The following is a 26,675-nucleotide window of genomic DNA, read 5'->3' as shown; positions in this document are numbered from 1 at the left end:
CAACAACGAGAAGAAGGAAGGATAGGAGAGGAGGGATTAAGCTTCTAGTGAAGACAAGATGAGTGGGCTGCCAAGATCGTACCTACCACCAATGGATTCGACACCATGATCGGTGTAGAGTTCAGAGGCTAGTCCACTCTCTATTTGTGTGACTGGCATACAAGCTCCATAATCCACTCCTTGAAACTTCTCCAAGTGCTAAAACCAACTCCTCAAAACACAAAAGTGTTTGCAGAATACTAAAATGCCCCAAAATCCTCCAAGTTCAAGAAAATGTGCCCTCTGCTACTTTTATAGGACAAGGGCACGCCCTTTGTATTCAATGCTCTCCTTAATCCTTGTCGTCCTAACATATCTTTTATTCCCTTCTATCTCTTTGCATAGAACATTGTCTCGCCCCTCTTTTTTCCCCTCTCTCTAACTGTTTCTTTTCCCCCTCTTTTACATATCTTCCCCTCCTTTTCCCCACACTTTCACCCCCACCAAACCCATTTTCTACCTTTAGCCGCACCACATCACAACATCCATCCCCACCAAACTATGCATCCTCCGACATGTGCCAGAATAAAGAACAATTGGTGGGGACAAAGGTAGTTAGTCTTCGATAACGTAATCCTCACCATCCTGAAGATCCACTCTTGCCTATCTTCGTCTTTGTTGTTGCGGTTGTCAAGGTCTGGCTTGTCTTTGTTGTTGAGGTGTTCTTTTTCAGTATAGTGAACCACCGATTCGAGAATGTCACACTAGAAGGTTTGAGAACCCACATGTCAATTTTCTCCTTGAGTAGCTTAATCAACTTCAGGATGTGAACTCTCGGCACTGGAATCAGCTTGATATTCCATGGTACATGCAATACCATGAATATTACCATCAGTTCCACAATCATGGTTTCTACACATGCCCTATTTCATTCGGCAAGAAGGTGAAAGCTCTTCCATGGCTTTCGAGCATCCGAAATTTCGACTCTTCTTTGAGAAATAGGAAGCCACCCCCACGAATCCAGAGTTGTTGTTGCGTCTCGTCGTTGAATCATTGTCTTATGCCCTACGGGGCTCGTGAGCTGGGATTGGTTGCTATTCATTTTCTCCATCGTCAACTACCTTTTAGCAAGGGAGTAACCACAGGCTCACCTTCTTGGCCACGGTGTCGTGCCTTTCGGCTCCGGATCGTTTGCGTGAGTCAGGTGGGAACCGCCGAGGTTTTGGACTAGGAGAAAGAAAAATACAAATAAGGCTAGTAAAGAATAGGTATAAAGAGTTATAAGATGAGAATCTCGTGAATCCCACGAGTTTAGTATATTTAGTCAATATTTAGGTAGTAAGAGAGAATTATTTTAGCAAATTCGTGAATCCCACGAATATTTTAGATTGATTGATCATTATAGAAAAATAATCAACAAAAACTACAATGTGCTCCCCATCCTTATATAGTGATGGGAGAGACTAAGCATAGCTACATGCTTTTTTCTAATATGTTCATGCACACTATATGTGCATGTAATGCTTTTCTAATCCTTGCTTTTATTTGCTAAATATAGTGCTCATGCACGCTAGATGTGCATGAGTCACTTTTTAGTTGCTTGCGTTTTTCTATAAAATATTCACGCACTCTAAAAATACATGATTTACCTTTTAATAAAGGTAGGCGCAAATAAAGGAGTTATAGTTATTAAATCTATTTATAGAACACTAAAGATAAGGTAGCATAATGGTAAAGTTGAGGTTTGACTACGTGGAGGTACAAGGTTCGAATCTTGCCCTATGCACGTGATAAATATCTTGATATTCTTATTTTATTTATTTATATGTAATTAAATCGGTTATATTATTTTTACTTTTTCACGTAGTGTACGAAATACACTACGACACTCGCCCCCTCCGAACCCGCACATCCTTCGGTATGTGCCGAAGTTGTCGATGCTCGTTGTCTCCCCTTCATCCTCCGTTTGTCCCGCTATGTCAACTTTGTCTCTCCATTTTGAGTAGACCCATTCTTTCCACCCGAACCATTGTCGCCATCCGATCCACCATATTCTTTGTTCTCTCTCGTCATATTCTTGGCCCTTGTCATTCGTGGTAGTGTCTTTTACTGGCCTCTTTCTTGTCTTCATCAACCTTGACTTTTTTCCGGATCTCTCTCGTCCGATCGACTTTCGGTTTGATCGGCTTCCGATCGGATTCATATTCGGCCGAATCGGAATCGGTTGTTTGGTTTCGATTGAGTCAGTCTCCTTCCGGCCCGGTTTCGATCTATCGGTTTCGGTTTCGGTTGGCTTTCTTTTCCTCGTTTTCACCAGCCTCGACCGGTCCAACCTCCGGTTGAGTCGGATTAGCTTCTTTTTGGATCGGTCTCGTCCGTTCGGCTTTCGGCTAGGTCGGCTTCCATCCATATTCGCGTTCGGCCAAGTCAGACTCGGTCGATCGGTTTTGACCGAGTCGACCCCTTTTCGGGTCGGCTTTCTTTCGGGTCGTCTTTCGGCCGAATCCTCATTCGCCCGGTTCAACTTTCTTTCGGGTCGACTTTCGGTCGAATCCTCATTCGCCCGGTTCGGTTTTCTTTCGGGTCGGAATCCCGTCCGGATCACCTTCCATCCGAACCGGCTTCCGACTTTACCTTTCTTGCCGCCACCTCCCGTCTCTCCGGTCTCACGTTCGTTCTCGGACACAACCGCGGAAGTCTCTAGGATTAGTGGGCAGGAATCCTTGGTATTATCATCCTCCGTCATTTCAACCATAGCCTCCTTCTCGGCTATCTCTCCGTCGTATGAATCGGCTTCGACCTTTGTTTTCTCTTCGCCACCTTCCGTCTCTTCGGTCTCACGTTGCCTTTCGAACGCAACCGCCGGAGTCTCTGGAATCAGTGGTGGGGAAGTCTCGATATGGCCATCCGCCATTGATTCGTCCATAGCCACCTTCGATTCGATGTCATCTTTCGTGGCGAAGAATCCCCTAGCTTTGTCCGAGTCGAGTTCTCCCCGGTCCGCAATCACTTGTCCTACGCAGCCGTACCTACAAAACACTTCTTCCAAAAGAAATTGGCACACCGCGGCACACGTTTTCCTCCGAAGCGCTCGACCTTCAACTTGGTTTGTGAGATCTTCTCGAGCTAACACCAAGTATTTCTTTTGTCCAATCCCGGTCGGCATAGCTACAATGTCGACCATCCACTTGAAGTTGATTGTTGGTGAGAATGTCGGATGCAGCTCATCTCGGTGTCGGACCCCGGAGTAGACTTGACATTTCTCGCAGCTTTCTGTGAACTCCGCGACATCTTTATACATGTTCTTCCACCAATATCTTTGCTTGATTTTCACAAAAGTTGCCCATGTTCCTCGATGTCCAGCCCAATCGGATTCGTGGAACTCGGACATTATCCGGTTTCGTTGCTCTTTCGTCCCGACTACTCGAAGTGGTATCCCATCCGGTCTTTTCGGCATCCTCCATATTAAACCGTTTTTCAAGAAGAACTTTTGGACTTGCCTCTTCTTCCTTCGGATCTCGGCTCTCCTTTCTTTATCATTGGTTGAATCCTCGACCTCTTGTAGCATCTTCCCGATCATCAAGGTTTCCCCCTCGTATTCTTTTTCCCGGAATTCTCGGATCACGTTCACTCGGCATATGTGTTCTGACGTGAAGTAGTCTTCGGAAACTTCTTCATTATCTGATTCGGTTATGTCGTCTTCAAACCGCGCCCTCGATAACATGTCCGCTACCGCGTTGTCCTTCCCCAAGATGTGTCGAACCTCCGGATTAAGTGACTTGACATATGCAATCCACCTTAGCATAGCCACATCCAGTATCGTACAACACCGCATCATCCCGAGTATCGGAAGACAATCCGTCTCGATCACCACTTCAGCTCCGATCAAATAATCCCGATCCGATTTTATCGCCGACACGACTCCCCACAATTCTCTTTTGACTTGTGCATATCCGCGTTGCCTTTCGTTGAGGACCTTTGCTCCAAATCGGATCGGATACCGCGAACCATCCGAGTCGGCTTGATTGATGACCCACCCGATACCGGTTGGACTTGTATCAACCGTTACTATGATTGGCCGCTCGTAGCTTGGTTTCTTAAGTGATTCCGCCCTCCATAGTGTCTTCTTGAGCTTCCTCATGGCTTTAGTGTGTTCCGGTTTCCACTCGAATTTCTTACCTTTCTGCAACAAGTGATAGAGCGGGTCCGCTATATGTGCATAGTGCGGAATCCATATGTGATAGAATGCACACGCACCCAGAAACCTTCGGACTTCCGATGTTGACTCACATACTTCCTTCATAGCTTGAATCGCATTGATCTTTGTTGGTGACGGTCTTCGGCCGTAGGGACCACATAGATGTCCGACCACCAATATTTCTTCTTGCCCGAATGCCGATTTCTCCCCGGAAAGTGTTAGGTGCACATCTTCTAGCTTTCGCAACACTTTCTCGTAATCATGAATATGGTCGACCACGAACTTTCGGCATCCCCGATCATCCATAGTCTCATCTTTTTCTTCCACCGCGCATCCTTTCATCGGAATGTCATCTAGAAACGGCATCGTTATCTCCGGGATGCAATCTCGAAGCACCTTGTTCATCGCGTTCATCATATGTGCAACCGAGTTTGTCGCTCCTTGTGGTAGTGTGCACATTCGAACTAGTCCTATCGGTGTCCGCATGGTAGTGATGTCTCAGCTCTCCACGGCTAGTTGGAATTGGTCATACCCCGAGTATAGGTCCCCGATGGAGTATATCGCACGTCCGGCAAAAGCTTCCGCGAATTCGTCCACTATCGGACCGACTCCCGAGTTCCGGATCGTGACCTTGTTCACCGGTTGCAAGTCTTGGATGAATCGGAGTGACCCATTCTTCTTCGGAACCGTAAACCATCGATTTGAGTACGGAGCACTTGATGGCTCTAGAATCCCCATCGCCACCTTCTCCTTGAGCAAGTCGATGACTTTCGGAATATGCGCCCGTGGCACCGGAATCGGCTTCAGGTTCCACGGTACATGATCAATCGTGAAAATCACCATCGGCTCCACTATCTTTGGATCAATGCATCCGATCTCCCTCGATGTGAACGCGAATGCTTTGCCATGTTGCTCCAACATCTCTCGAAACCGTTTTTCTTCTTCTTGTAAGAGGAACCCACCTCCACCGATCCGAAGTTTCTTCCGGGTCTCATCTGTGAAGGCATGTCCGATATCCACGGACTTCCGAAGTGTCGGATCTCCCGAGACTTCTTTCTTCTTTTGTTCGCTATCGGCGGGTAGTGGTCCCGCGGCCGGTTTCACCTTCTTCTCCACGGTCTTGTATTTCGTACTTACCATTGCTTCTTCTTTGCGGAGCGCATCCGGCCCCATTTTCGCAACGATCTCGTACATCTCGACCGATTCCACCGGGACTACCTGATTCCCTTGGCTTTTATCTTCCGCAAGCTCTTCAAGCCGTTGTAGTGTATTCCCATAGAACACTTCCTCGATCACTCCCACGATTTCTTCGTCTTCTTTTATTATTGATGCCGACCGTAACTTATCCTCCACTTGTCGGTATTGTTTCTTCATTCCTCCGGTTACGGCCGTGTACGTAGATGCCCCATCCGGGCCGATTCGTACTTGTTTTGCTCCGAGAGTTTTCTTCCTGTGTGGGGTATCAGGGCTTCTCGGACTATCACTTCCCCACTAATCGTTGTTCCTGCTCCGAGAGTCGAGCAAAACGATGCTCGAACTCTAGGAATGCTTGTGTTGCACTTCGGTGGGTCTTCTCCGATGCCACCCATTCGTCGAATTCTCGCCGATCTTTTCCCTTCGATCTCTTGTAATCATATGCCTCTCGTAAAGCTTCTTCGAAGGACCCCCATGTCGAGTTTTGTTGCCGTATCTTGTGGATTCTCTCTTGTAGCTCATCCGTGGCTACCCGATTGAAGGATGTCACTTGCAATCCTTCCGGTATCCCACATCGTATCATCTCCGCCTTGTAGTCACGTAGATAGCGTGACACATCATTTCCGTTGAATTGTCCATTTCGTTGTACGAGCCGCTTTACTGCCCCCGTGATCTCCGACATCGCTCGTTGTTCTTGTAGCATCCGCTCGAACATCATCATCATTGTTATGCTCATTGCCTCTTGTTGATTCTCCATCTCCTTGCCACCCGCCTTCACGTCAGGTTCACCAACTGTGTCGTGCCTTTCGGCTCCGGATCGTTTGCGTGAGTCGGGTGGGAACCGCCGAGGTTTTGGACTAGGAGAAAGAAAAATACAAATAAGGCTAGTAAAGAATAGGTATAAAGAGTTATAAGATGAGAATCTCGTGAATCCCACGAGTTTAGTATATTTAGTCAATATTTAGGTAGTAAGAGAGAATTATTTTAGCAAATTCGTGAATCCCACGAATATTTTAGATTGATTGATCATTATAGAAAAATAATCAACAAAAACTACAATGTGCTCCCCATCCTTATATAGTGATGGGAGAGACTAAGCATAGCTACATGCTTTTTTCTAATATGTTCATGCACACTATATGTGCATGTAATGCTTTTCTAATCCTTGCTTTTATTTGCTAAATATAGTGCTCATGCACGCTAGATGTGCATGAGTCACTTTTTAGTTGCTTGCGTTTTTCTATAAAATATTCACGCACTCTAAAAATACATGATTTACCTTTTAATAAAGGTAGGCGCAAATAAAGGAGTTATAGTTATTAAATCTATTTATAGAACACTAAAGATAAGGTAGCATAATGGTAAAGTTGAGGTTTGACTACGTGGAGGTACAAGGTTCGAATCTTGCCCTATGCACGTGATAAATATCTTGATATTCTTATTTTATTTATTTATATGTAATTAAATCGGTTATATTATTTTTACTTTTTCACGTAGTGTACAAAATACACTACGACAACGGTCTTGTACTTTGTGTGCACTCGATTGTCGTCTCTTCTTCAATTAACCGCCCAAGCTCTTCAATGGTGGTATACATGTCAACGGAGTTGACTAGAATGATTTTACTTCTGTTAAGGCTCGAACCAACTATGCTCTCTATCTCCTTAAGAGTGTAGCCAAACGAGACTGCCTACATGGCATTGCTTATGATATCTTCTTTGTCTATTATCTTACATTCGCTTGAGATACCTTTCGTATTGCTTAACCCTATTAAGGACAATCTCCTACTTGGCTTAGTTATTTTATAAGCTCCATTATCGAAGAACCAAAATTGTTTTTTTTTTTTTAAATCTACACAGGTTTAGGGATGTTATACTCCTTCATATAACACGGGGTCGGATACTCGCTTCTTCAGTATCTGAATCAAGGTATTGTGGTTGGGGGATGGGAAATGTTGACTGGTTATATACAATAAACACAAATGTAACAAGGTAAATTCACACAGAACTATACTTGATCGGATTGTAATATAATCTTAACACGAAATCTAAGGCGGCTACAACCGACTGGTTAAGTATAGTACACAGTTTAAACAGGGTTACCTAGAACACAGACACAACGTATAAGCAAAAAAAATTATATTAAAATGATTGACTCAATACAACTGATAAACTTTGTACAAGGCTTCATGTCCCTTTTTAAGGGAGCATGATTGCTTACGTAAACCGCTACTACTTCCTCTAATTATTGTACATACGTTACATTTGCTCCTTTCATCTCAGGTTCTTGTCCGGCCCCACCTATCTTTGTTTCAACCCTCACTTGTCCCTACGGCCCTTTCACACCTTGGCCGACTTGACCAACCAACACATGGCACGCCCGTGGGACAATGCCTTTCATGGTTGATCCCACAAATATTTGCCGACTACGCTTCGCAAAAAATGTGCAAAATGTTCGGATCCTATTGAGTCGTTTCTTCGTTGTCGGTGGTGTTGTTACCGGTAGGTACCGGGGCTTCCTCTGTTTGTTCATCTTTGGTTGGCTCCTCTTCTGTGGTCGTTGTCGGAGGTATTTCCGCAGTCGATCCTTCTTCCCCCCTTCCGGCTATTGGCTCTTAACGGCTGTTGTTGTCGGGTCTATTTGGCCGGGTTCAGTTGCTTGACTCCTACCCCTTCTTCCTAGATACGTTGGGGGTGTTATGTAAAGGTGTCCCTCCTTGCGGGGGAGTCGGTCGAAAAGTCGACTTAAGAGCCGGCTAGTCGAAATCGGTTGAGAAGCCGAAATGAGTCAGCTGACCGAAATTAGCCGAAATGAGGCGGCTGACCGAATTTGGCCGAAATCGGTCGGAGAGCAAAAGAATAGTCGAATTGCTAAAGAACCGAATTGGGGGAATTGACCGAATTCAAAGAGCAAGCCAAATTCAAACTAAGTCAAATAAGAGTTCAAACACATATATATATACATATGTCTTCTTATGTATATGTATGAATTGACTTAGTATATATATACTAACAAGCCTAGTAGTGCGTCTGTATGTGGGATAACTCACTAGAAGTAAACAGTGAGATAAAAGGGGGAAAAACATACATAACGTAAGTGAGTAAGTGAGAGATACATATATGTTGAGTGAAAAACTAGTTGTCTTATAAGCGTGACTCAGACAGTAGTGGTTGTGTAAGAGAGAATACTCAGAGAAGCTAAGTGAGAGAAGAAAGAAGAGTGAAATTAAGAGAAATAGAGAGAAAGACAGAGAAGCTTTGGAAGCTTCAAAGGGGAATAGAAATCTACGTGTTAGGGTTTGGAATGCTCATCAGAAATTGTGGTTTCAGAGAACATTCAGATCAGATCAGGTGCTTTCATTCTATGGTTGTATTTTGTCCTCTATTATAGTGGAAATCTTTGTTCTATGGTTTTTCCCTTGAAATCAGGGTTTTCCACGTAAATCGTGTGCTCTTCTTCATTTTTCTGTTTCTGTCTAAGTTTAATATCGGAATTTGTCTGAGTGAAATTTAACAGGGGGTTCAGTCTCGGTTGGTCGTTTTCTTCCAATCGTTTCATGTTCGGCTTGCTCTGTTTGTTGTTGAGGCAGTCCAACTGCAGTGAGGTTAGTCAGCACTAGGTCGGCTTGTTCTTGGACTTGCTCGCTTGCTTCTTCATCGAGCCGATCCATGTGCACCGCCTCCTCTTGTTCTTCTTCCGCCTGAACTTGTTCCTTTTCATACGCCCCCAATTCTAAAGCGAATTGGAGTTGGTTGTCCTCGAATTTGTCTAGCAATTTCTATGTAATGATGAGCCAAAACAAGAACCAGTCAAAGGGAAGAGGGAGAGCCGGAGAAGAAGACAAATCAGAGAGAGACAGTCGGTTCAGGTAATGGAAATGGCGAGAAGAAGGGTGATGTAGGCCTATGGAGCAGACGAGCCGACCGAAGAGGTTGAAGAGCACGAGACCGAACGGGTTGAGGAGCGCGTGCCGGGAGACAAGCTAGCAGGAAGGAGGAGCCAAGGTGAAGAACTAGCTGAGCAGGAGGAACCACAAGTTGAGCTTGAGGGGGCTATTCTGAAGCAAGCTCAACATGGACTGAATCTGCTAAATAAGTCGAGAGCCGGATCGGATAAGGACTGATCGGCTAGGCCTGGATGTGCTGAAGAAGCCGAGAGCCGGATCGATGGTGAAGCGGATCGACTAGCTGCTGGCTGGCCATTAGAAGCCTACACTCCTACTCTAGTGTCAGATGCTTTCATGTGAGCATTAAAGTACTAAAGGTGCTTGTGTCAGCCAGCCAGCTTTTAGGGATTGTATAAAAGTGCCTACTGCGCACAATCATATGTACAGAGAGCATATTATTTTTTTGAATTGAGATTTCTAGTCATTTGTTCTCTCTGTCTCTCTTTTCCTTACTGTGTATCTTCATACTTTCTGTGTTTTCTCTATTGCTGTCCGGCTGAGCCGATTGTGTTCTGTTTTTTAGCTTTGGCACGTAATCTTTACACAATCTAACTCTGTCACACACACAGAGACATACATAAAAATCCATCTATTTCCATTGTGTGAAGACTACCTATCTAGCTCTCTATATACTTGGAATTTAATGATGGTATTGATTTTCAAGTGAATGGTATGTCAATCTTTATTCCGCCCTTGTTTATTGTAACTTTGAAAATTGCCTACGTAGTTCTCTATATCCTCACAAACAATTTAATGATGTTATTGATTTTCAAGCAAATGATGTGTCCAACTTTAATCCACCCTTGGTCATTATAATTGATCAATCAAGGTTTAGTCCACTTGTTCAATGTAAGTGATCATGATCATGCCTACATCAACATTGAACCATTCTAAGCAATGACATTTAATAAAGATAGTTTATTGATTTGCCACATTCATGAGAGCCCAAATGTGATTATTGGATTCTCCCAATCTCATGACTTTGGTTCCCTTATACAAACAAATAAGACAACAATCAATATGAAATAAAAACACAATTAGACAATGGGAGTAAGAAGTACAAGAAAACTTATGTGGCTTTTTACTGAAAAAGATTTGCAACACGTAGGTAAGATCTTTGATTTTAAGTTGATAAATGTTTTCTCCTTAGAATGTTCAATGCCCAATATGAGACCGAATACAAACTATAGGATAGGGCCAAGCGCATGGTAAGCTTACAAGCAAGTCCTCTAATCATAGATGTCATCCTCCAACATTCTAAACCTCTTAACTTAAACACTTATACAAATTGCTCTTCTTACAATCAATCTTTTTTCTTTTTCCAAATGAAAAAAATAGAAAGAGAGTTACATGTTTGTCTACGGTGAAGGGATTAATAAAACAAAAACTTAATAGTTTCACTCTTCCTCTTCATCGGTGACAAACTTTCCAGTGCCAGGGTTGATGGCGGCAATAAAGAAGAATGCGATCCATACAAGCAAGAGGGGCTCAATTTCATTGATGGGCACACCGGTTTCAATGTTGAGTTGGGCCAATGTTCCTTTGCCAGTGATAACCTCCCCGATAATGGAGAAGGCAATGCCAAGTTGAGCCATCCTTCCCACAAAGAGCTCATTTGCCTTGGTAAAGCCGAAAGTAGGACCTGTACAAATTTCGATTTAAAGCTTAGTCTTATGGCGATCGAGTTTGCTTGGGCTGTTACTCCTAAGTATTAAAAATGTACACAAACACACCCTTGTACTGGTACATTTCCTATATGGAGGCATATTATAATCATTTTTGAAAGCCTAGAGGTACACTTGCCATGATTTTGTAATGCAAAGGTGTATTCTAGTAATGTCTTGAAATTTAGGATTCTAGTAATGCTTTGAATACCCAACAAGTTTGGGGTATTTTGGTGCTTTTCTTTTAAAATCTTCACCTTAACTAAATATTTTAAGCTTGAGAAAGATTCACACTACATTGAGCGGCAAGAAAAATAAGTTTGTCTAACACAGGCCTCCCCTGGTAGTGACATACCCCATTTACATGAAAGAGGGACAATATGTGTAACACGATAAAGAGAGAAGAGAGAAAGCTTGTTCTCTAATATTATGGCAAAATGCAAACATTTTGCCCAATACAATGGAAAATCATGATGGTGGTACAATACTAGTGTGTGAAGTATGTATATATGGTGAACCTTTTCTATGGGCTTCTATGGATCCAAACCCTAGGTGCAAATGAGAGGAAAATGTTTGCCACAACCCTAGTGATAAATTCCATTTGTGCAGCTTCTTATGCATAACTTACAAAATAAAATCTAAATGAGTTACAATGGCAATGTCCTCTAGGATCTTCACATAGATCTCCACTCACACTTACGCATAACTTACAACATAAAAACTAAATGAGCTATAATGGCAATGTCCTCTAGGATCTTCTTCACAAAGATCTCCATTCAAACCTCTAAGTGATATCAAATTAGGTGTGTAAAATCCAATCTTAGACGCAAATGAAAAGATAAGGACACACATATCTCTACCCCTACACCAATCAATCCTAACATAAAACCAGATGATCTAGAATGGAAATGCCCTCAATTTATTCGCTTACCGCCTTCTGCCAAACCTAGGGTTGATTTGAGCCCTTTTCCGGGTGTAATAATGGCTTTGTCCAACCCAGTAGGCTCATCCACAAATTTGCCTCTGTCTCCCAAAGCTCCAATGGCCCCTAGTAGAGTGAAGAGAATGAAGAACAAAAGGAGTGGTTCTGTCTCCGTCAAGGGAAGGCCTGTCTCGAGATCGAATTGAGCGAGAGTTCCCTTCCCTGTCAATGCCTCACCGAGTAGAGATGCCTACCAAAATACGGACCAACATTTACATAAATCAATAAAGGTCATCAGCAATATACATAACCGATAGACATAAATGATTACAAGTCATAATCATACCGACAAAATATAAACCAAGAGTCATACTACCATAACTAATCAATTCATGTTAACCAATGTATAAAACAAGTATAATCAATTGATTTTCTTTACTATGCCAATGAATGCCTCTTAAACAATCTTGGCAACAAGTCCATATGTAATCAATTAAGCATAACTTATATAAAACAAGTATAATAACCAGTAATCAATTTGAGCGTAACCCATGTAAAACAAGCGTAAGCAATGCTTTTCTTAGCGTCCACTAACCCCTTGCAAGAGAAGTCTAACAACCATGAAAAAGCATGGAGATGAATGTACAACGGTAAGCCTTTTTGCAGCAACATTGCCTAGATAGATGTGAATCCTTGGCTTGTCTGAGGTGAATGCAATAGTAGTAAATACGAAGAAATCTTGAAATTTTTGAAATGAATGCAATGGCGAAACCATGACATCCTGAGATATTTGGCATAGAAGGCAATATTAAGTCTATCTCAAACAACATTGCATAGCATTAGAGGAATCTAAGGATGGAGAAATCTTGAGATGAATGCCTAAAAACAGCAACATTTCTAGAGATATTTTGGATGCAAGATGCCACAGTTTCTTCTCCAAACACGCAGTTTAAAAACCTAGCGGAGATTCAACCTAAAAGGCTACAACAATATATAAATCTAGAGATAACTTGACTTGGCATAGCTTACCGCAAATCCAATCATAGCAACTCGTCCAACAAACAACTCATTCTGCTTGGTGAAGCCAATACCTCCCGACGTTCCAAAAATACCGTCTTCTGTCCTCAGCTTCGGCTTTGGAGCCTTAGCCTTTGGCTCAGGCGCCTGCAATCAATCAATCAAAAATAGATAAGAAAGGTATGGAGAGATCAGGGTCAATCTGTTTAAACGTTTCACAGAAAAGCTATAGAAAGATCCGGTTTTGTACTGCGAAGAGATTCACAGAGAAGCCATGGAGAAATCAGGCTTGAGCTGTAAGGAAATTCAAGTCACCATGGAGGGATCAGACATGAACTTTAAAGAAGTTCATTTCACAGAAAATCCATGGAGATACTGTAAGAAAGTTCACAGCGTAAAGTATGTAATTCTACACGGCAAGCCATGTATGTATATACAAATTAAAACAACTTACAGAAATCATAGCGATACCGTAAAGAGATTCACAAAAAGGCTATGGAGATACTATATAGAAATTCACACAGAAACCATGTACATAGCATCTCCATACATTCACAGAAATTCATGGAGATAGTGTTCAATGATTCGGAATCCATGGATACTCGAACTGTAAAATATTCATGGAAAATCCATGGGGGTACAGTAAATACATTCAGAAAATCTACGGAGCTACTGTAAATACATTCACAGAATCGATTGAACCTTGAAATATAAAGAAATTCACAGAAAATCAATGGAGACGTTGAGCTATAAAGAAGTTTGTTTACAGAAACCATTGAACCTGGAATTTTAAAGACATTCACAGAAGAGAGAAACAAAAAGAAAAGGATGACGAAAGGGAGTAGTCACATTTACTTTAAGTGAGACGTTGAACAGAGAAACTCGCATAAGAAAGAAAGAAAGAAAGAACGTGGTCATGGTTGTTTTACCTTCTTAGGTTTAGAGCTGAAGAGAGCTAGGGTTTGGAGCGATGCAGAGGAAGGTCTGCGCAGAGAGAGAGGAGCAATGTGGTTGAGACGAAGGCCAGAATGGAAGTCAGAGGAGGAGGAGCTGAGAAGGAAGGAGCGATCAGCAGAAAGGAGAGCGGATTGAGCTGCCATTTAGAGAGAGCGGGAGCGTATCGACTGCAGTATCCTCTCCACAAGGGAAATTCAGGAAGGAAGGAAGGAAGGAAGGAAAAAGCTTGGCGGCTATGGCGAGAGCTTGCTGCTGCTTCCACAGTCTTTCTTCTCTTCTCTTCTCTTCTCTTCTCTTCTGTTACTGTTGCTGTACTTCTTCTTCTTCTTCTTTCTTTCTTTCTTTCTTCTTCTTCTTCCTTTTCTTTTCTTTTTTTGTCTGAGTTTTTGAAGAGGGAAGGGGCAAAGCAGAAGATAAGGCCCGGGCGCAGGAGAGGCCGCCACGTGGCGGGAGCGGCCACGTGTCCGCCACCGGCCACGTAGGCGCCGACGTGGACGTGACGGGAGGATTGGACCCTTCCCCCCTCCATTCGCGCCTCCACGTCAGCCCCCAGCCTCCTACTCGCTCCGCTGGCCCTCCTCATCACCACACACTCCACAATTCATATTTACCATACCATACATATACATATACATATACATATACATATACATATACATACATACAATACCATACCCATACCCATACCCATACCCATACCCATACATACATACATACATACATACATAAAATATTATACCATACATACACATACATGCGTACCAACCATACCCATACCCATACATATATACATACATAAAATATTATACCATACATACATACATGCGTACCAACCATACCCATACCCATACATACATACATACATAAAATATTATACCATACATACATACATGCGTACCAACCATACCCATACCCATATACCATATATACATACATACATGCGTACCATACCATACCCATATAAATACATGCATCTGATACCCACATACATACATACATACATACATACATACATACATACATTATACATACATAACATTATACATACATACCCATCCCGAACACACACACACACACGATCGAAAGCAAAGGACGCCTCACTCCCCCGTTGTCTTGCTCTCTCACATTCCCTCATCCTTTCTCACTTACAACTCACTCGCCACATGCCACACGCCCCTCGAATGAATGAATGTGCCCGGCACGGCCGGTCACAATGCAATCCTTCCGAAATTTATACCATGTCTCGTATGCCTTGCACTTATGTGCATATCCTTATATTGTGGTGAATGTGAAAACAAGAATTCACCCCAATCCAATTGGCTCCACGTTCGTGCCATCGTCTTTGCATACATGGCATTGGGGTCTTGTTCTTTAGTGACTATGTGCCCAATGGAAAAAAAAAAAAAAAAACCTAAAGTGTCATCGACAACCTTACAATTGATTCAAAGCATTTTCCTCCATTCGTTGTTCCATGTGAATGAGCTTCAGTTTGCATTTGTTGCCTTCTTCATGGACCAAACCAACTGAGCCAATGGTAGGGAAATTAGCTCTATAATCAATTTACGAGGTACTCAAAAAAGTGGTTTTAGTGTTTGTGTATAGGGTCGAAAAAATGTTTCCATCATGTTCTTGACTCCTTCTCACTCTCTTGTGTATTTGTTTTACTTTCGATGCACATATTAATGATGAGGCTAGTCTCTTTCATAAGGGCCCAGGAATTCCAAATTGAAGGGTTGAGGATGAATTGGCAAAAATTGTACTTCTTGATGATTACATACATGGCAACCCATGTCAACATCTCACTATCTACATGGCATTTTTTTTTAAATAAATATATATTTCTCTGTTCGTGGTTCCACATTACCATTCCCTTTTTGCTTTTGCTTCGGTGTGATTACAAAGACCACAAATTCTCTAGTGGATGAACACGCCACCAATTCTCTAGCAAATGAGAAAAAAAATGTAGGATGTTTCCCAAATTCTCAAAAAGTATCCTTGTGCCTTTCTATTGGTCAAATATCGATTCTCTAATCTCATGAAGGTAGTTCACCACGATATTCTCTCTCTTTTTTCCCTCTTTTCTTCGTAAGTAGTAATTGTATTAATCACAAAATGTATAACTATATTGGATGGGGGTGTGCAATATCAAGCGAACCCCCTCTTCTTCCTCTAGATGGACCTATTCCATTACCTTACGGCCAATGCAAATTCCAGATATGATTTTAAGCCTACAATCATCTAGTTAAACTTGGGTCAGCCTTCTAGAAGTTCGACGAAGGAGAATTATCATACCAATATGCCTTTTAAGCATCAAACAAGTCTTTGAACTTCCACATTGAGCAAAGAAAGTAAAGCATTCCACATACTCTGATTATGCCATAATCCCCAATTATAAAGGATCTTGGCAACCCAACTTAACCTCAAGCTAACACCCATTGGAAAGGGGGTTTTGGCATTCAAGTTGGATCAAAAGCTTATGTTGGGAATATAAATGTCCAAATAGATCTTGCTATTGAACATCTTATAATAAACCTATAGAAACGGTGCCCCTTTGCAACAATTGGAGAAAAAATGAGATATTCTCCCTCCCTCCCTCTCACCACAACACTAGCATTGATTAGACGTAAGAGGTATTTCGAGAACACCATAGGACCATCGACCACCTCGCCACTCTTTGAATGTTAATGGAAGAAAGCCTTTGAGAGGTAAGGTTTCATATTGTTATTGCATGGTCTTCGTGAAAGCTTTTGATATGGTACCTCTTCAATATATGCTTGAAAGTTCTTGAATCTATGCCAAGAAGGTTATATGTCGTGTGCATGTAAAAGTGATGGAATTTAAAATTGTTTCACTAACAGTATGGGTGTTAAGCAAGGATGCCCCGATAACATACCATTCAGTGAGATGTTGGAATCATGCTATTGAGTCTTGACAATTTAAGCATTCTCCTTGATTGCTCACTACTTTAATAGGCCGCCCGAATTTGCAGAAAATATGTCTAGCGAGGAACTGAGCTGAGCTCTTGAGTCCACGTCTTTGTTGCGCGAGGCTTTTGTTGTGACCCACTTGGTGTGGTAACCGTTTTCTTTGACCCATTTGGTGTAGTAGTAGTAGTAGTAGCAGTAGTAGTAGTAGTAGTTGATGGCCCCTCTAAATGTAATAGTTGACGACATAGTACGTCAAATTCATGTTCGTCTAGCATAACATTTGTTTTCCTACATTGGAAAACAAATGCGAATGTTATTCAAATTGTTTTCTGTTTTTGTTTTTTTCCCATTTTTTTAATGTTTTTTTTCTATTTTTTAGGCTTATTTACCTCATAATAAATATTTAATCCAAAAGTATGGTATTTATCATTCTACGAGGTGTTTTCCTTACACGAATGATTGAAACATTCGCGAATGCGAAATGCACATATGGTTCATACTATGGAACTTGACGATATGCATTCTCGTTGGTTTGAAAGGGCAACAAAATAAGAGTGCCCATTTCAGAGAAAGGGACATATTAATGTTGGACCCTTTTTACTGAGTTGTTGAAGGGCACAGAGGAAAAAATAAAGAACGACTCCTGCAATCTCAGAAGAAGATGGCCAACACGTTACGCCAGGGGGAACTTACAGCTCCTCCATGCTCTCTGCTATCACCGGTGTCTTTTATACTGGAAGACTTCCTCTCTAACTGTTGCTATCCGGTAGAGCCGGTTTGTAATACGCTTCCGCACGTTCACATTTACAATCTTTATAATACGTATAGTTATATTACGAATAGATTTGTCAATTAGGGTTAGTGTTTGAATAGAAATGCTGATCCGAAATGACGGCTTATGTAATCTCACATGTTTACCTATAAAAAGGGGCATGTACATTGTAATAATGTGTGTTAATGAATCGTGTATTTCCTTAAGTTTTGCATAACTCTTTGTGTGACGAACCGATCGGCAGTGTAGTTGATCTGGATTGCTATTGGTGTCTAATGTGGAAAGGATGGTTGAAACCAATGGATGGTCACTACAAGCCAAAGTGGAGCCGTTTCGGGAAATGCAAGATGAAGGGAAGGAAGAATCGTCCTCGGAACTTGGGTCGATACTTCCGGCTTAGTATCTCTGTTTTGTGAAATGAAAAAAAACTAAATTGAAACAACGCAACGATTTGGGATCCCTGTCCACCATTATCCATCATAACATGATCGATTAATGCCATGTTGTCGACATGCAAACTGAAACAACAAGAAAGCACTGAGCTTGAAATAGAAAGTACAGGTCTTAAAGAACGCACAGAGACCAAGGCAAGATGTGTGGGCATAACCAGTCGACTCCATCCACTTTGTATCCTAGTGTGAACACGACCAAAGAGTTAGGGGTTAATATACAAGCTATAACGTAACTTTGTAACTAGATGACATAGTATTCATTGTTGTATTTGATCTTAGTTGTTTTTGTTTTTGTTCGCTACAATCATGTTATCTCTTTCAAGGTAATAGTCATCCTAATATCCAATCAATATGGGATGTCTGTGGTATATTGGCTATACTTATCTTGATTATAAGCCGCTCGTTAAAGAGAATCATGTTCTTCTATCCAATCTATTCACCTTCCTTTTTGCTCTTTTTTTGGTCTATTGATTCATAAGATATGTTTCACATGATATTCATTTGTTAGCTATTAGCTAGATAGTTGTGGTTAATAGTTAATATAGCCATTTAATTATATAACTAATCATTAAGAGTACTAATAACAAGTGACCTTGTCTTATTAGCCAATTTAGGTTATTTGGTTTTTGTTAATAAGGAGCTAACTACCCAATTGACAACGAATAGTTTATTAGCTAAGTAGCCAAATGATATACAGGTCTAGTAAGTAGTTAGAGAATGATAACTAGAAGGCTATTAACTAATACTTAATTTAATTATTTCACAATAATTTAAATAACTTAAAATTGATCTATATTTATTATTAATGATGTTACCTAGTTATGTTGAAGTGAACAAATCACTATGCATAAATACCTAAAAGATAAATAATAGTTAAATTAGTTGTTAGCTATTGAAGGCCAAAGAAGAATAACTAATTGATCATTACAAATGAAACTTTTCATAGATCACAAATACGTGAGGTACATTAAGAATGTGAGAAACAACATGACCCTCATATTTGTCTACTAATGGCCATATCCCTTTCGATAAGATTCATGAGAGTCATTTATAAACCCTCATGATCACTTTCCATTAATAAACCTTGACAGATAAAAAAAGAAGAATCATACATAGAAGTACGAAAGTAATGAATGTTTCCTAACTAATTAAAAGATGACCACAAGCAAGAGAAAGGAACAAAACGGAGAGGCACAACCATTACCTTGGTGAGTGAGCAAAGTTTGCAAGGACGAAGGATTTTGGTTGCCACCACAATGGAGGTCAAGTGATCATGTATGATCTATATAGCATCAAAAACATGGCATTCATGAGTTGGTAGGGAGAAGCAAGTAAAAATAAAAGAAGGGAAGTGTAAAGGGTAGGATCAACAAAGTGAATAGACAACTAAGATCTCAACAAAGTTGATTTAAACAACAAACATGAGTGATGGTAGGAAGGAGTAATGAAAACAACCCCATGTATAGAGGAGATATATGCAATAAATAAGAATGATGAGAAAGAACAAGGAATGTGCAAAAGTGGCAATATCTTTGCATATGCAAACACACAGACAAGATCAAGACGATGGTGAGGAAGAGCAAGACGTGATGGCATGAAGATATATACAAAGGCAAACCTACAACATACAAGAACAATGGCAGGAAGGAGTAACAATGAAGGATTAGACAAGACCAACATGAACTTCAAGATGCCACAAACATTACCTTGGTGATTGACCATGCATAATGGGGCATTGAATCCACCTAGAATCTATTAGTCTAACATTATATTATGCCCTAAACATTTATTTATGCCCTTATTTTGAGATCACAAATTACTAATGGCTATAAAGGCCAATCAACTAACTTTTGCATATAGCTTTTGCATTAGCTAATAAGCTATGTGAACAACAACTAAAAGTTGTTCCCATTTCCATGCTTTCACCAACTATAAAACAAATATATTTTGACAAGGAAATATCTTCCCAAACATAGAAAATCCAATTGTAGCATTCATGTGCATACAAGAGAATGTTGCTCGTGTTGGACCCTACAATCTCAAATCTAAAGGGACATTAAACCAAAAATACATATAGCTGCATTACTGTCCCAACAATTTAGAGTGAGTGTACACTTTGTAATCTTATACATTAACATTTCTAGAGAGAAACATCAATGTGAAGTGAAAATCCACTAAAAAATGAATTACAAACAAAAGACCAATACTCCACTCTCTAGTTTCAAACTCAAAACATACAAAATCCCTCGTATATGAATCATAATAGGTCAACCACATACAATGATTGCAATATACTCATTTTGTTCACAAAGCACAAGGTTGTACCCATGCAAAAAAAATGCATCCACGCACATGCACATCCACCAGAGACATTGGAGTCACTAAAATAACACTATAATGAAGTTTTCACATCAATTTTTGTAGGTTAGCTTCCAATAATCTTTAGTTCTGACCAGTTCTCTGCAAATATTGGTCGATGAAGAATGCAACAGCAAATGGATTTAACTGGAATACATCCAATGTAATTGGAGACTACAAATTACATGTGATCAATCCAACACAAAGGCCAAAACAAGGGGATTGATGAATTCCTCACATCCAATCATACAGATTGAGTTGGGATCTTATGTAACATATGCAAGAGAAACTAGTAGTTCTTGTTAGATAGGTGCAACCAACTCAATCGGTTCTACCTTCAACATTGGGAAGTTTAGTTGTTTAATCGAAATAAAGAAGGATTGTACATAATCAATATATAAGAGTCAAGAAATGCCATGGGTTCCATCATACACGGCATCACGTAGATGATAACAAAGTTTCATTTAATAATAGGTTGCTCCTAGTTTGGGCTTTCTGGCCTAAAGAAAACGAGACATTCATAGACCCAAAATACGGCCAGGCTCAATTTTATTTTACATGATATGTGTGATCTTGGAAAGAATTAGAATAGAATAGATATGATATGATATGATGTTACTACTAGTTTCGACTTTCACTAAAGTATGTCCAAGATACATGTGGTATCATATACACATATGCACATAAATGTTTTCCCAAACAATTTACGAAGATGAGGTCCCGACTCCAGCTATTTAGCAAATATCACCTGCAATAAACAAAGCAAGAAAGATAATCAGATCTTGAAACAAGAGCAACAAGGAAATAAAGCATTCTGTGATAATGCAATGAAGCCAGAGCATTCCCTTTATACATACATTGGAACATATAAAATGGCTTATGCTTGACAACCTCGCGGTCATTGGTTCAATTCTGTAATTAGTCCTCGAAATAAAACAAGAAAAAACAGAGTCATGCAGATAAAGAGCCAGAAAGATATTTCTCTTGGTTTTAGTTTTGCAACCAAAGGAAAAAGAATGTCCCAAAATGTCCTTCTCTCTTGGGCTTGCTTTAATTTTGTGACTATAGCATGTTCATCAAAAACCCCAAATATCATTCTCATAGTTTTCAACTTCGTAGTTAAAAGAAAAGAAAAATTTCCATAGTATTCTTGGGTTTTCAGTTTTGCAACAAAAACATCATATTCATGTCAAGAACCCAACCAAGATATAATTTTCTTGGGCTTTAATTTTATAAATGAAAAAACCATAATTATGCTAATCAAATATCCAATATACATCATTTTCTCTTGGGCTTTACCTTTGCAACTATAAATAAATAAACATGTCACGCTGATCAGAGACCCAAAACCACATTCTCATTTGAGCTTTTAATTTCACAACTAAACCAACATAACCATGCTGATCAAGAGACCCAAAATATAATTGTTCCTTCCCTCCTATGCAACTAAAAAGAAAAGCATAACCATTCTAATAAAAAAACTCATAGATATCATCACAAGACCTACCTGGAGTGTTGTTGGGCACATTTCGAGCTTCAGATCCACTTGAATCTGCATGCCAGTTCATTGAAATCAGATGAGTACTTTCAGAAGGGTCTCCTTCAGTACCCCTCTCATATGCATCCCTTTTGCAAACCGGACAGAAGGGTCTCCGAATCAACCATGGATGAATACAAGCTACATGAAAACCTGCCAAAATCAATATATGAATCGGTTTTCTACAAAACACAAGTAACCAAAGCAATTGAAAAGATATCAAATGTAAATTGTTCAAAAAGACAAGTTGCTGTCAATACCAAATAAATATGTTACTCCATTTTATATCAAATATCAAAACCATAAATCATACAAAAAATAGATTATTGTGAATATGAAATTACGTTGAAGAATCAATTACCAGAATCAATCAAATCGAATGTCAAATGCATATAATCCCAAAGGATAGACAGTTGCCGATATGAAAATCAATATGTTTCTCCAGTTCATGCGATATGAAATTTATCCGTAGCCATTTCATCCAATATCAAATAAATAAATCATCCACAAAAATAGATTGTTGTCAATATTCTTACCATGGTTGCATCGCAACATTCGAAGCTTATCTCCAGGCACAAACTCCTCAAGACAAATAGTACAAGTTTCAGGGCTTGTAATGTCTTTTTTATTGTAAATGGCTGTCGGAAGAGCTTTAACCTCCTCATCACTCAACCCAGTGGGTTCTTGGAGCATTCGTAATGTAGCCCGTCTACGCCGCTGCCTCCGGACAAAAAGGAATGTAGACAATAAAGCTGAAAGTGTGAGCAAAGAAATCGATGAAATCGCAAGAATTGGCCAAGCACTACTTTCTAGTGCTGGTAGCAGATACAATCTCACATCCTTATCATCTATAAATTGTGAGAGCACATAGCCAGACTCTCTTGTGATGAAAACAGCAGGTATATCGATGTTAGATGCATCCCCAGCCACTGCAATCACAATTAGGATTAAGCAAGTTGCATTCTGAAGTAGGCATTAAACTCATCCAGAGAAATAAATGGTTAAAAAGAGTTGTGTTTCTATCATAAGCATGTACCCAACAAGATGAACAATACCTAGACACTCAAGTGTCATACATAATGAGGAACAAAATCATCAAATTAAGCCATCTAAGATAAAGTAAGCTCCATTCTAGTGCAACAACTTATTTAATCCATTAATAGAAACTGAAGCCTTAGAAGGTTAATAATAATAAACTGTGTTTCAAGTACGAATTTGTACCCAACATACTCAATAATACCCGACATACATGAGAACATGATCATCAGCATTAGTCATCTTTGGATAGAGCAAGTTTTAAATACTGGTGCCATTGTACAACAGTTCATCCATCAATGCATAAAAACTACAGCTTTGTAACTTTTTTTCTAATGGGAACTTGCACCAACCATGATGCACCAATATCTACATAGATAGTACGCATTCATGGGAATGACCCACTGCACAGCTCCATGCATTTGTTCCTATGGCATACCAATGCATGCCAGTCACTTCCCTTTATCTTTGACTGGATTTGTGGACTGAATGCACATTCCAGATTAGTGCACGCATGGTTCACTAGACAATAACTTAAGTATTTCGCCAACATCAGCTCTAAAGTAACATATTAAGCTGCTTTTCTCTCTAAACATTTTCAAGCCAAAAACAAGTTCAACTATATATCGTACAGTTGTTGCATTATGTACTCTTAAGAAGTTTCTTCCATCGATCTGCATAGATAGCAAAGCCGTACTGCAGAAGGTACTTTAGGTTGAGCATCGGTAAACACTCCACTACTAGCAAGACTATACAAGTAAGAAAAGAATACACAGTGCATGGCCTAGATATGATAAAACATCCTAGAGAGTTGTCAAATCCTAGCTATACCAAGACTACAAATGCAGCAAAGAAAGAATACAGTATGTGGCCTATGCGTGATATGCCATCATTTAAAAAAAATTACAGTACATGGTAAATGATGACAAAAAGGTTGGGTCATTTTAACTTTATAGGATGAGGTTAGACAAAATAAGTTACCTCCAAAACATTGACTGGACTGCTAAGGTCTTACGGGATAGAAAACTAATCCTTTCCAAGTTACTTACTTGTAATTAAATCATGGCCATCCAGATTGTCATACACAATGGCAGCCGCATAGCCTGCATCTTGGGCATTCTGTACCTTTGTCAAAAAACTGCAAATACCACGTTCGACTAGAAGAAAGGTGGGAAAGTTTGATCTTTTTCTTTCAACTGTTGGAATAGGCATGCAAGCACTTGGAGGATTTGCTGCAGACAATGTTCCTACAATACCAGCACCAGAAATTCTTCGTGCTGAAAATCAGTGAGATAACATTCACTATTAATGTTGCATTTTATGTAAATTAATATATACATAAACCGAAGTTATATTTCAAGTCGCCATATGAAACTCCCATTCGTGACACAGTTTTGGAAATGTAATTCAATAACTTACCCAGGCATTTCCTGAAATAAAAGACCCTTTTGCAACTGATGATACTGAAGAATCCCATAACAGACACTATCTTTCCTAATTTTCGTTATAGATTTTATAGACTAACTCAAGAAAATGATACATGTCTGTACAAGAATTCAGATTAATATAGTGGCTTAATTCTGAGGAAACCAAAAATCGCTGTAGCCAAACTGAGATGCACCATGTAAAATAACTACAGTGATGGCATACACTATCATTGTACGTCATCACTGTAGTTGAAGTACGTCAAATGCCTTGGAAGAACCAGGTGATGCATCCGACTTGCTCTTCAAAGTACGATCAGATCAGATCAAATAATGACCTACGTTTCCAATCTAGTCTGGCACTCAGACCCAAGCATGCGAGATCCAGCTCTTCAAGATATATAATAATGAGATCCTGGAACTTTGCAGAAGATTGTATCCCTGTGATGATACTCCCAGTCGTGGTGGCACCATGTCTAGAATGGTTAAGGAATACCCTGAAATGGATCACAGTGTAAATGAATTCTTGATCTGCGACAGCACTGTTCCCCAAAAGATGTAACTTGTGTGCAGCAGCCTAGGATAGTAAAAGACTCACAGCATATCACACTACATGCGCATGCATGAGACTCATGCCACATCACATTAGGGGGAATATCCATCCACAAAATGTATGAGAGTCACAAGCAGTTACCTGCAAATCTGGCACATGTCTATCACATCTACCTCACTGGGGATCATGTTCCAATATCAACTATACTGGCCATGTGTCTAATGGTAATCCTACAAGCCCAATCTGCCAGTGAAGGACGAGATGTAAGCCCACAAAATAACTAAGAAAAACATGGTCAAGTCTGAAATAAGCGCAGTACCCTCCTGACCAATCAAAATATCTAAATCCACCATCCAGGCAAAAAAAGAGTGAACAGCACATTCATATGCATCAGAGACCCACATCCACTCTCCTGGATTCCATACCAAATGACGAAGTGGTCAAACTTCCCGAATCCAGAGGCATCACTGGTCAGTAACCTCTGGATCTGCTACTAGAAGTTTTCCAAAAGAATTGCCAATCAGAACAAAAGCTCAAGGGAGAACATCTTTCAGTGGCATCCACATTATGCAAGAGGTGAAGCCAAATCTCATTGCTCAGAACCTGCGAGAGGTGAAGCAAGCAATAAAGTCAAAAGACCTATATTTACTGATTATGCGCGAATTGTACATATCCAGACTGTGGTCAATGGCTTTTCGAGAACCATGGGGTCCATCTCTGCACAATTTGTCTCCCTTAGTGTTTGACTACATGTATGCTATTAACATCGATATACCATGCCTTTGAACTCTATGTAATAGCTTCAAATGGGGTCAATAAACCTATATATAGGTTCCATATCCAAGACATACCTATTGAGATTGTGGTAGCTATCCAAAGCTAATTGACTCCATTAATGTAATGATTTCATGTTTACTCAAACCATATCTATCTAGAGTGTGACTGATCAAATGGTTAATGGTTGTCCACATGCTAGGCCTAAACAAATCCACGAAAAAATGACTTTGTGTATGTTCATAAGCCATGACACATTGCATCCCACCAGCTTATGCCAATCTCTCTCCGTTAATTGACTCCGTTAAAGTAATGATTTCAAGTATGCCTGGTCAATAGCTCTCCAGAGTGGGACCGATCTGCAGGAGGTAATGGACCTAATTTCTTTTCCTAATTGAGTGCTTTTGAGTACTCATAACAACATTTATACACCACCAGAGTCATCATAAACAATACGAACGAAGACTCAATGGCGTCATAAAATGGCGTAACAGGCACAATACAAATGAAGGCTCTGATGGCACCATGAAATTAGAGCAACAAGCATATGAGTGAATATGTATTTTATTTAATACATGCATACATTAAAAATGGATTTAATTGTTAAGTAAGGATCAGGAAACAACAAGGAAAAGAGAGGCAAGGGAAGGGGAAGGGCAGGAGGGGATGAAAGAGCTTACAAAAGCTAGATTCCGCATCAGGGAATGCGATGGATTCACCGGTGGGCGTGACGAGAAGGAGCGTGTCATTGACTCGTGCCAAGAGGAGGGTGAAGACGACGATGGCGAGGCCCATCATGCTGAAGATCACCTCCCTCCGGCGGAGGACCCAGACCCAAGCAGCGCGCAATGCGCCTCCATCTGGGGAGGAGGATCGGTTGGGCGAGGCGCGTTCGGGAGGGGCGCTGCCGCCACCGCCTCCTCCTCGCTCCATCTCATCTGCGCTGGGCATTACCCTCCTTCCTGC

General features: G+C 40.4%; 2 protein-coding genes across 3 annotated transcripts; both read right to left on the bottom strand.

Moving 5' to 3' along the window:
* Nucleotides 1–10,559: 10,559 nt before the first annotated feature.
* On the bottom strand, nucleotides 10,560–14,054 carry LOC147860947 (photosystem II 22 kDa protein, chloroplastic-like). The gene is made up of 4 exons (XM_087323501.1): nucleotides 13,850–14,054; nucleotides 12,933–13,067; nucleotides 11,913–12,153; nucleotides 10,560–10,959 (listed from the first exon to the last, which is right to left on the bottom strand). Exons 1-4 carry the CDS (start codon nucleotides 14,018–14,020, stop codon nucleotides 10,715–10,717), a joined length of 792 nt encoding a protein of 263 aa, XP_087179627.1. The 5' UTR covers nucleotides 14,021–14,054; the 3' UTR covers nucleotides 10,560–10,714.
* Nucleotides 14,055–20,829: 6,775 nt separating this feature from the next.
* On the bottom strand, nucleotides 20,830–26,675 carry LOC147860946 (receptor homology region, transmembrane domain- and RING domain-containing protein 2-like). Of its 2 annotated transcripts, none has more exons than XM_087323674.1 (5): nucleotides 26,390–26,675; nucleotides 24,008–24,235; nucleotides 22,460–22,852; nucleotides 21,894–22,076; nucleotides 20,830–21,134 (listed from the first exon to the last, which is right to left on the bottom strand). In XM_087323674.1, exons 1-5 carry the CDS (start codon nucleotides 26,658–26,660, stop codon nucleotides 21,121–21,123), a joined length of 1,089 nt encoding a protein of 362 aa, XP_087179800.1. In that variant the 5' UTR covers nucleotides 26,661–26,675; the 3' UTR covers nucleotides 20,830–21,120. The 2 variants fall into 2 exon arrangements, with proteins under 2 accessions (XP_087179800.1, XP_087179801.1); XM_087323675.1 differs by having other exon boundaries at nucleotides 24,008–24,205; nucleotides 26,390–26,528.

This window comes from Azolla caroliniana, unplaced genomic scaffold (assembly GCF_043228905.1).
Source record: "Azolla caroliniana isolate FFs.n. ecotype wild unplaced genomic scaffold, voAzoCaro1.0.p SCAF_8, whole genome shotgun sequence".
In the NCBI taxonomy this organism is placed as follows: Eukaryota; Viridiplantae; Streptophyta; class Polypodiopsida; order Salviniales; family Salviniaceae; genus Azolla; species Azolla caroliniana.
Note: the sequence above shows the minus strand (reverse complement) of the source record. Positions and strands in the feature narration are given on the sequence as shown.

What these genes read in the sequence shown, in the direction of transcription:
- LOC147860946 (XM_087323674.1), bottom strand. Translation starts at nt 26,660, where the DNA reads ATGCCCAGCGCAGATGAGATGGAGCGAGGAGGAGGCGGTGGCGGCAGC. An exon ending in TGATGCGGAATCTAGCTTTT is followed by an intron (nt 24,236 to 26,389) that starts GTAAGCTCTTTC and finishes ACTGATTTTCAG; the next exon opens with CACGAAGAATTTCTGGTGCT. An exon ending in AATGTTGCGATGCAACCATG is followed by an intron (nt 22,077 to 22,459) that starts GTAAGAATATTG and finishes TGATTTTGGCAG; the next exon opens with GTTTTCATGTAGCTTGTATT.
- LOC147860947 (XM_087323501.1), bottom strand. Translation starts at nt 14,020, where the DNA reads ATGGCAGCTCAATCCGCTCTCCTTTCTGCTGATCGCTCCTTCCTTCTC. An exon ending in TCAGCTCTAAACCTAAGAAG is followed by an intron (nt 13,068 to 13,849) that starts GTAAAACAACCA and finishes GATTGATTGCAG; the next exon opens with GCGCCTGAGCCAAAGGCTAA. An exon ending in TTGCTATGATTGGATTTGCG is followed by an intron (nt 12,154 to 12,932) that starts GTAAGCTATGCC and finishes GTATTTTGGTAG; the next exon opens with GCATCTCTACTCGGTGAGGC.